The following is an 11,001-nucleotide window of genomic DNA, read 5'->3' on the forward strand; positions in this document are numbered from 1 at the left end:
GCTTTGAAATTGCTGGATTATATCCTGACTGAACTAATCATTTACAGAATATATTAGCATTATTTTATCTTTGACTTATTTAGGTTGCTTTAGGACTGTATAGTTAATATTGATTAATCCAAGAAACTATTATTATAGTGGAACTTTCTTCTTTCACATAAAAACAATTCTTAATGTTTTTTACAAGAACAACTTCCACTATAATATATTATATGGGATTGAGAAGTTAAACTTTGTTACTTATTAACACAATAATACTATATCATCTGAATATACATACTAGTTTTATTCTTATTCAATCCTGAATGGTTTTCAAAATTCATAAGATAAAACTATAATTATTAAAAGTTAAATTTTACAAAATCACCTTGCACTCAAACTATTCACAGTTTGAATGCAAGTAACTGCTGTAGATAAATAACATTTTTCTTAGAGAGATGTAATTAACATGATGTATTTTTTTTTGTGTACAAGATACTTATCAACTTTAACAAAATCTTAAAAGGTTTTGTGAGGAACTCTCAGAAGTAACATATATTTTTTGCATAAATGTCCTTCCCCAGTCGAGGTGATGCAAAATATATCAGCCCGTTGCAAAAGGGTTAATGTCTTTACTGTTAAGAAAGGATAGTTTTAATGTTTTGTGGAAGCTGTTGATGTGGAAATATGTTGAGTATGGACATTTTTTATATTTGTTTACATGAAACTTATTGTCAAGGAAACATATAAATTACAGTTTTTTTATATTTTTTTTCATATTTTAGTATATTTCCTAGAGAAAATAATTAAATTCAGAATAAACCATGTAGCAACCATTTATAAAATTTATTTAAAAAATATTTCTTAGAAGTTTCTTCACTTCTTGTTTTTGACACAATTTTTATGATAATATTTAACTTCACATTTAAATACTTTGAAATATTTTCCATAATTACTAGGTTTGTATTCAGTCCCATGAATACACAAGGTTGGGTACATTCTATTAAAATGGTTTTTAGTTTGCAAATCAGCAAGCCATATGACATTATGAAATTGTGATAGGACGAAATGTATCAGAACTACATTTTGACATTGTCTGGCACTCTGTAACTACACTAATGGCATCAAAAACTGACCATTTTTGGTAAAGTTGTGTAACAGCTCTTTCGAGTTAAGAAATTAGAATTTTCTGACATGGATATTCCTTATATTTAATACCCTAAACTAAATTTTTTATATTGTTTACTGTTGGAAGAGTCCATATATTGCATCAGATATCTGTCACAGTTTCTGACTTATTGTGCATTCACTATTCTAATAGTTGCTGTTTTTTTATGTGAAAGAAATTTTGAGAATGTGTAATAACAAGACTATTAATACCCTAATAAATTTCTTTTTTTTGTATAGAAACAATCTTTGAGAATATGTGATAGCAAGACTAGTAATATTCCAAGACGATAACTCACCTCTTTACACATATTAACTATCTTCCTCACATTTTCACGCAATCTGCCAAAGAGATTTGTATGTCACTAGTCTTGTGAAAACTCCTACCTAATGTGACAAAAGCCCTAAATGTATAGGAGGGTGAATCATCTCTATGTGCACTAACTCCTATATGCATTTGTGATCTGAGTCTTCATATTTTTCTTTGGCGTAGTTGTGCACAGATGTGTTAAAATTTGCTGAGATTTGCAATGTTACTTCAACTTGAGTTTGCTTCTACTCAATACATATTCACAATTCAATGCGAGTTCTACGAGGTCTGATGTGAGTGAAGAATTTCCTCACACAGAACATACTACAACAATGGTTGCTGGAAGCTCTTTAACTCTGAAAGATATGTCAGTCATAGTTCAACATGTGGTTGGGTCCATTATGCAGCCTAGACCCTCTACTTCTGTCCCTTCCCCAGACCTGACAATGAAGATGATGAATTTGAATGCTTTTTTCCTCCTCCCAGATATGCTTTTGGGAATGACTCTGACTGTTGAAAAAAGTTCTCAGGCTTCCACTGACTTTCAGGAACTTAATTCTCAAGTATTTACTGTTCTTTCTCTTCCCCCAGTGTTTTATGACCCTTCCTGTTTGCTCGTGCACAACCACAATCCTCACAACTTTTTTGTGTTTTCTCTCTATCCTGACATAACAGTATATGCTAATTCCTTTCTTGACCAACTTTGCTCCTGTAGTCATATGTCTCACCCCCACCCTTGTCCAAGCAACTCCTATATTTTGGCTTATAGCCACTCCATCTTCCATTTCTTCATTCTCACTCTTTGGAGTCACTTTTATCAGTTTGGGGAGCAGATTCCTTGTCTGCAATTTCCTTCTATCTGGCCCAATTTTCTTTTCTACTAGCCTTTCTCACTACCCTCCTTCGATACCTCTCCTCTCTTCACCTCATGACTAAAGTTCTTCATCGTTCCCCAGAAGACTTCTCTGGGGAAATTCAGTCCTTCCTTTTTTATATGATGGCCTGTTCTACCTCTTCAGCTTTTCCCCTTCTCATCTGGTTTCTCTTTTGTTGAGAAAGAATACCCTCCTCTTTCAACTACATCTCCCATTGACTTTTCTCCATGACCTTTGCTTTGCCCCCTTTCTCCATCCTGAGGTTTTTGGTGGTGTTCCTGATTACTTGAAATCACAAGCTGAAGATGCCTGCCACCAATCCTCCCTTAACCTCTTTGGTTTCCTGCTTGTCCTAACTCTGTCCTGCCACCTCTGTTTCTCACCCTGGACCTTCTACCACTTGTGTTTCTATTCCTGTCCTCAGGTCTTTCTCCTCTACCTGTCCCACTTCCACCTGATATCAAACCTGCTGACGTAATTGCCAATGACCAGTCAGTTTGGAACCCATGGAATCCCATCTTTTGCACTTTGCAGATCTATGGGCACATTTCTCAGCTAAAAGAATATTTCTTCAATTTCTCACCCATAGGCTATTTCTACACTTCTCTTCCCCCTTATTCTTAGTAAAACCTATTTCATTTTGCATCCCTCTGATCCTGCATGCCTTCAATGTCTTGAGGGGGCAATGTCAAATTTATTGGAGAAACATGGACTTGACCCCTTTCCAGGTTTTTACTCCTATTTTTTTTTTATAGTCACCAAGAAGACCAGGAACTGGTGTTCAGTCATTCTTTCTCCATTCATCATTTTCATGTAGCTTGTGGATGACCAAGGTGGATGTTTTAGATGCTTTTCTCCACATTCCAATTTCCCTGTCCTGCAGACATTTTCTCCATTTCATCCACTGGGATTGTATATTCCAGTTCTGTTCTCTTCCATTCAATATGGCATCAACTCCCTATGTTTTCAACTGCATTATGAGAGCCTTTGCTCGACATATTATCGGTTTGGGTCTGTGGTTCAATTTTTATATGGACTACTGGCTTCTCTTTACTCATTCCCAGGTGGAATCCTCCCAACACCCTTCACTTTTTCTTCATGAGGCTGCTTGTTTGGGGTGGCTTGTCAAGATATCCAAATCTTTTTTCACACTTACCCAGTATCTTATACACCTGGGAATTATTTTCAATTCTCATCTCACTCATGTCCAAACTTCTCCCATTTGTCTGCAGGACCATGGGTGTCTAGTCACCAAAATTCCAGCCCCTCCTCCTTATTCTACACAACAAGTTCTTTTCTTGTTGGGGTCCATGGCTTCTCTGGAACCACTCATTCCTGTTGGCCACACACAAGTCTTCTTCAGGTGACAGTGCATCCAATGGCACCTTTCCATGGATCTGGTGGATAGACCACTCAAATACCACTTCCCAGACTGGGCCTTCTTCTCTTCACCAATGCTTCCATCTCAGGTTGGGGAGCATCTCTGAATGACAATTTGACTTTAAGCACTTGATCCCCAGAAGAGTATTCTCTACATATCAACTTTCTTGACCTTTTTGCTGTCCATTGGGCATGTACACATTTTGTACCCTTTCTTATGGATCATCTAGTTACAGTCTGTTTGGACAATCCCTCAATTATTCCCTATATCAACTGCCAAGGGGGCACCCACTCTAGGACCTTTTGCTTTCAGATGTTGGACCTCCTCTTGTGGACCCCTTTCAATGGAGTATACCTGATAGCTTGTCATGTTCCGGAAGCACTGAAACTTGTTGCCGACTGCCCTTCTCAACAGGACCACATCTTGCCAATGCAATTTGTCCCTATATCCTCAAGTTCCTTGGGCTTCCTTCAGATGCTTTCTCAAGGGTGCTCATCTATGTATATTTTGTATTGGTACTTCCACCATATCAATATGGGATTATAGCTAATCTGTGTATAGAGTTATCGTCTCAGATGTTATCATTTTCCTTACCTGAAAATGTAATTCTGATAGATACCTTCTCACACATTCCCCCATTCTTTGGCAGAATATGCGAATACATAAGGAAGATAGCTAATCTGTGTGGGGAGGTATTTATCAGAAATACATTTTCAGGTAAGGAAAATATTAACTTCAAACAGAAGTTTTTTTGTATAAAAACAGTTTTGGGAAATTAATCAGAGTATTTTATGTTTTGTCAATTCATTAATCATTTGTATATTTATTATGCTGTTGTGTTATTACTGTATTTTATGATTTTTCGCAAAGTCCTTCTATAGATAAACCATTCTTACCAGGATTTGAATCTGAACTGGGAAATAATTAGAGCTTGTCAGTCAGTCAATTTGCTAATTGATTAATTGTCAGGCTCATTAATTGATTACATTTAGCTATTTGATTATTCTGATATGAAACTAATCTTCCTATTTTCAGTTGTTTTTCTTATGTGTTTTTAATAAATTTTTTTACTGCCATTTATTTAATTTTATAAACATTGTTAGATCCTACAACATAGGATCAAGTTATGTTTTTAATCCTAAATTATTGTGCATGGAAATATAATTAATACCATATCATGAGTTTCTGTTGAGGAAAGTAAACATTACTTCAGAAAAATACTGAACAGTAAATAGTAAGATTACTATTATGTAGTGTCTAACATAAGTTATGCATGCTTATTTTGGGGGATCAAGTTTACAATTTTATGCAAACATAGGTTATCAAATCAATCAAACGTGTTTGTGAACAGAAAGTACACTACTATATTTAGATGATCAAGGATGTGGATGCTTTAAGCGCATTTTCACTGTACAAAGGAACATTTAGCTTAACGGCATGTACCCCTTTATATGTTAGAAGTAGAGATGAATAAGATTATTATGGGTATAAAATATGTCATTATTTTAAACACAACAATATTACATTGCAAAATAAGCCACAAATTTATTATTTTGAATCAGCAAAATGTCAGTTTGTGACTTGTGAATAGAACTTGGGGATTAGTGGCATTTGCAAATCAATTAGTCGACGTCCCCCATTAATCAGTTACATTTGATTCATTTATTACTATAGTGTTGCTCAAACCATGATACATACAAACAGAAGAAAAAAAAGTTGGCTGTGAGTGCTGTTGCTTTCCATCTCATCAGCAGTTGTGATAGTGACAGATAGCCTTAACAGCTTTTTCATAACAAAAATAAGAAAAGCAAGCTTAGTGACAATGGGAATAAAGTCGGAAATCCCATCAAATCATGAGTCCCCTCCCCAAATCACCATAGCTGAATAAACTTGAAATAAAATAACTTATAAGGCTTAAATTGGGCAAAGCCCAGATACTTACTTTATGTTGCTTTGGGCTTGGCAACAAACAAGCATTAACTTTTTCCATATGGGGTCGGTCAATGTGACTGTCCTTGTAATCACAAAGTAACCACCGGAGTTTCCATACTATAAACTTTTAATATGTTTTGTGTATCTTCATAAAATTTTACAAGATATCAGTACAAATTACAAGTCTCCTGTACACAAAAATAAGATTTCTTTAATTAAGTTTTTTACTAGAGATTTGTCCTTAAATATATGGAGTTGAGAGTGTTGACTTTCACAGCAACTAGTGCATGCTAACGATCACATGATATCAACAACCTCTTAATAGTATTGCCTGAACTAACTGCCTTTTGTCCCATCTGAGTCTACACATGCGCACTGATTGGTTGAGTTGAGAGAAAGAAGAAAAACAAAATAGTGTGAAATTAGTAATGTGTTGTGCAACTGCAGTGCTTCATTCCTAAAAAAAACATGAAGACTATCCGCCATTAAAATCCTAGAAACAAAGTTCGATTTTGGACTCAAAGAATGTGAAAATATTTCTGGACTTCCAAGAATCCAGAACAGTTCTAGATTCAAGTTCTATTTAGCACAGCCCTATTGGTGCCACAATGAAATTTTAAGTCACCATGGTGACCAGAATTTCTCGAGGCTTGCTATATATCATACCAAAAAGTATGTAATATTCAAATATATTAGAAACAATGTTTTTTTCTTTATTTTTAATTAATTCAATATATATATATGTGACAAAACTAAGCGTGATTAACTTTTCTGTCACTAGAGTAGGTCTAATATAATCCCTAATCATCTTGTTAATTTTCTGTGCATTTTTGATATTGTAAACACAAAGTTATCTATTTTATTTAATGTCTTTTGGTGGTTTAACTTCTGTATGTTTTCTCCTAAAGAAACGTATTCACTTAAATCTAAGGACGTTCAATGTTTCGATTTTAGTTTCTCCTTTCTCAAAGTGATAACCCTATAACCAGAGTGCTTTTGAAAGGTGAACATTTCTTCTTCAGGGGCAAACATTTTCAAAGTATTACACAGAGATGCTGTGTATGCCATAAATATTACTAATATTAAGCTGTACAAATAATTATCTTTATGGTTCACTTACACTGTTTGGGTTTAGCACTTTTATATCTGTTGGATGTTTTTCGCAATATTGTAGCTTGAAAAATTATTATCATATTAGTTCTTAATGTATTGATCATAAGTTTTCTCAGGAGCATATGTACAATTGTGTATCAATCATAACACAAAGTTTTCATTAATTTTTATTTTGCTATAAGCTATAGGCAACTTGAATGTCTGTACTCTAAACATACAGTGAAACCCTGATTTTACAAGCCCCGATTTAACACAAATTCGAATATAACGTGATGGGTCATTAGATCCTAAAGCTTTTCTTTTGCTTGACAACTGTCCCACTTATCTGCCAGCTACTAACCTAGTAAGCCATGACGGTAAGATCTGAGTTCCCTATAACCCCAAGAACACTACATCCAAGATCCAGCCTCTAGATCAAGGGATCATCTCTGTGTTCAAGCAGAATTACAGGTGGGAATTACTTCATAGAATTGTAGACAAATCAAAAACGTTTGAAGGCTATCTGTAAAGCCTGAACATGAAGGAAGTTTGCCACTTAGGTGGGAAGGCCTGGGCAGCAGTCAGCTTGTTGTGTGTAGAGGAATGCTGGGAGAAGGGTCTGGGGCTAGCCTTTTCATGACGGCAATCCATCACGGAAGATGATAATGACGAGACAGATTTGTATGGCTTCGCAGAGGAAGATGTGTGTGAGGCAAAGAAGCTGTCTGAATGGAGCAAAGAAGAACTACACCAGTGGCACCCTATTGACAGCGAATGTCCAACATATGAGCACTTGACGGACACCGAGATCGTCCGTAACGTAACTATAGCACTGACAGAGGCAAGTGTACCGGTTCTCAAGCAACAAGAAGAGGATAATGAAGAGCCTCCATCACCACCACAAAAAGTGTCTGAAGCCATTGAACACCTCGAGGCTAACCTCCATTGGCTGGAGACTCAGGAGGTGGACCACATAAAAATCCTCCAACTCAGAAGCATTCTAGATTTTGCTCGCAGCCAGAGACATTCTATGTTCAAGCAAGGAACACACAATCAGTTCTTTAAGAAATAAACTGCAAATGGTGATTGCTAATATTCTTAAATGTTTTTATTTGTTGTTTTGTTTATTATAAAGTCTACTAAAAATAATTTGTGTTTTAATTCTTACTGTAACAACAATGATTATTTCACAAAATTCTTTAATTCAGAGGTAATTTACTTGCCAGAAAGGGAACGTGTAAAAAACTAGTCAAAGAGGGTGAAAATAGAGATGTTAGTTCAATATTGGGTCAGTTTGAATAGTAATTTTCTTGAACCCCGATTTAGGGCGACCCCGCTTGTTTCACGATGACATTTTATGGACCTCAACGATCGCATTATAATGGGGCTACACTGTACTTTTCAAATTGTAATAAAATATGTTTTGTTGCTTTTATTTATTTTTTGTAATGGTTTAATCTGTTTTTTACAAATAGTTTGGTAGTTTTATTGGTAAACACTATCCTATGTTAAATGAGCATGTTTTGGCTAAAATAATTAAGGCCCCAGAAAATTGTAATATGGCTTACAAGATGGAGGCTTTCCAGTGGCTCAGTAGTAAGTCTCGGGCTTACAACAATAAAAATCAGGTTGCGATACCCGTGGTTGGCAGTGCATATATGACCCATAGTGTAGTTTTGTGTTTAACAACAACCAAACAAAATCAAAATACAAGATGGGGGGAGTCTTTAATTATCTATTAGAGGGCTCAAAGCTATTGTGAGGTTAAATATGCTACTCATCTCGATGAACCCTATGCTAGATTTTATATAGAGAAACATGTCTCAGTACAAAGATATGTTAAATATCTGTTAGGCATCACAAAGACGTACAGAAACCCTGCATTTATAAGTATGTAATACAGACAGCTCATTTCTCCAATGTATGTTGATTTGTAATTGAGTTTAAAAAGATATATATTTAATAATGAACTTTTTATCAACCAAAATTAATATAGCATAACATAGTTTTTTTTCTGTTGTTGTTCTCATCTGTTCAAATAAAAATAATAGTCTGGTGTAAAGTTTTGTAGATCCTAATGTTAAAGTGGTATTTAAAGACTGATAGGCAACTTTTAAGTTTTCAGTAACACTACCTTTTAAAATTAAGGTGAAACTTAACCTGAAGCTTGTTTTTATCTCTCTCATTATTTTTGACTTATTTTTTGATGCAACTTGTGACTTTCATCAAACACATTAGGCTAGGCAATTTTCAAAAGGTCACTTTCGTATTTATTGACAAATATAAATATGTACACATAGAGCCTCTGATACATGTAATATTTTGTCAAAAAGTAGATTCATTTTTCTTACAGTTTGCAATATATATACAAACTTGTTAGCTCAGAAATATATTCCATTCACCAAAAGGTTTTTAATTTAATTTGTATTATGCTTAACTTACAGAAAGTATTTGATTATAAAGTTTTTTTAATCTGCTTTTATGCATTGGCAATTTTTTTTTTGCAAATATTTGTCAAAAATTGGCTTTTCATTTTGATCATGTGTAAATGCAAGAAATCAGATCAATTTTTTTTATTAGATTAAAAGTTGTTTGAACTTGTACTATAATTCTAATCTCTCTTATAAGCTGTAGTTTAGATTGCAAATATTTTTAGTTCTTTTTTATTTGTATGAGGTTCAGACTAAACACTGGCACTATCCAGTAATCATAACCTGTCTACAAAGTGGCTTAATTAATAGTACCAAGACATTAGTGTTTATATGTATATTTGAATCTGTATATAAAATTACTATGATAACATAAACATGTAAATAGTAATTGATATTTAAACAATTGCCATCAACCATTCAGATTAAATTGTGCTGGGAGTGAGGTAATGTAATTGTACATGTATATCAATAATTTAATTAATACTTGAATTTGGATTTTAATTAGGTTATATAAGTTGAATTAAACACATTACTTTCACCTGAACCACTGAAAATGGGGGGGGGGGGTTGCTAAGCATATATTGTTAATATATCCAACACTTAAGCATGGAGGATAATAATAAATGTGCTCAGTAAAGACAATTAAACAGTTTTAACCAGCAGTCACCTACTAAATGAAAAATGTGTTCAAAGTCACTCCTCAGTGATGGTTTATAACCACTGTAGTTGACAAGAACTTGGAATTGTGAAAATATTTATTTGCATAATTTGGTTTTTGTTATTACTAGACTGCTCCTGCAGTAGACAGTATAGATACATAATTATATATGTTACACCAGAAATGAGTTAATACAAGTATTGATAAAAAGCTATTGGCTGTAAATGCTTTATAATTAGTTTGTCTTTTTGAATCTTTCAAAATTTAAAAGAAATACCTCTTGTATTTTTGTTTTTACTAGTTTCGTATGTTTATATTTTTTATATGTTTGAAGCTCATTTCCTGTCATAATGGTGACTGAACCATCATCAGGCTGTCGGGGTATGCAGTATGAAGTCAAGAAACCCAGGAAGAAGGAACCACGTTTACCAAAGAAAACATATTTAAAAGCTGGACTATATTCGAACTATTTTAAACAAGACATGTACGTATTTTTCCAGTAATTTTTTTTTCTTATTTAATTTTTTATTCAATTGGACTAAGCAAAACTACTGTCAAAATGTGTGCATAAATATTGTTTGAGCATTTTTCATTTTTAAGAAAGGCTTGAAAAGAACTAAAGACCCAGCTCATTTGTCATTGTGTTTTTTAAATTGTAATAATTACATTAAAAAACACTGCCAGTGGCTCACTGTTACCATAAATATTGCAACATGAACATAAGAGAACAATACTACTTTTGAATACATGAATACTTTTTGAACAATACTACTAAAATTTTAAAATAAGTGAAAATATAAGCAAAATCAAAATTACTGAAATTACAAGCTTTAGAAAATTTTATGAAATCGAAATTGCTGATTTAGTTGTAGGCCTTAAATACACATACAAAAAAAAACAGTTTGAGTTGCATGGAGTGCTTCATAGATTGTATCTAAAGTAGAAAAACTAATGGTTTAGTTTCACTCTGGATGACACACAAGACTTTGTTACTTGTTTTACTAATTAAAAACAAACACCAAATATGAAACAGTATTTCCATACTTTAGAAATAACTATTATAAAACCAGTAATACATTATACATATTTTGTTAGATAGTAAGAGAATAAAAAGTATATCTAGACCTTTGCTAACCCTTTCGAGATGGGTCATGGGTGAAAGGCCATGTCATCTC

General features: G+C 33.8%; 1 protein-coding gene across 1 annotated transcript in view; it reads left to right on the forward strand.

Annotated features, from left to right (window-relative positions):
• Positions 1 to 11,001, forward strand: part of LOC106464006 (histone-lysine N-methyltransferase ASH1L-like) — a 137,539-nt gene that overhangs the window by 61,882 nt on the left and 64,656 nt on the right. Inside the window, exon 4 of the mRNA XM_013924109.2 lies at positions 10,161 to 10,310. Coding sequence (XP_013779563.1) covers positions 10,161 to 10,310 — 150 coding nt within the window. The remainder of the gene's footprint in view (positions 1 to 10,160; positions 10,311 to 11,001) is intronic.

Source organism: Limulus polyphemus, unplaced genomic scaffold, assembly GCF_000517525.1.
Source record: "Limulus polyphemus unplaced genomic scaffold, Limulus_polyphemus-2.1.2 Scaffold1539, whole genome shotgun sequence".
Taxonomy (NCBI): Eukaryota; Metazoa; Arthropoda; class Merostomata; order Xiphosura; family Limulidae; genus Limulus; species Limulus polyphemus.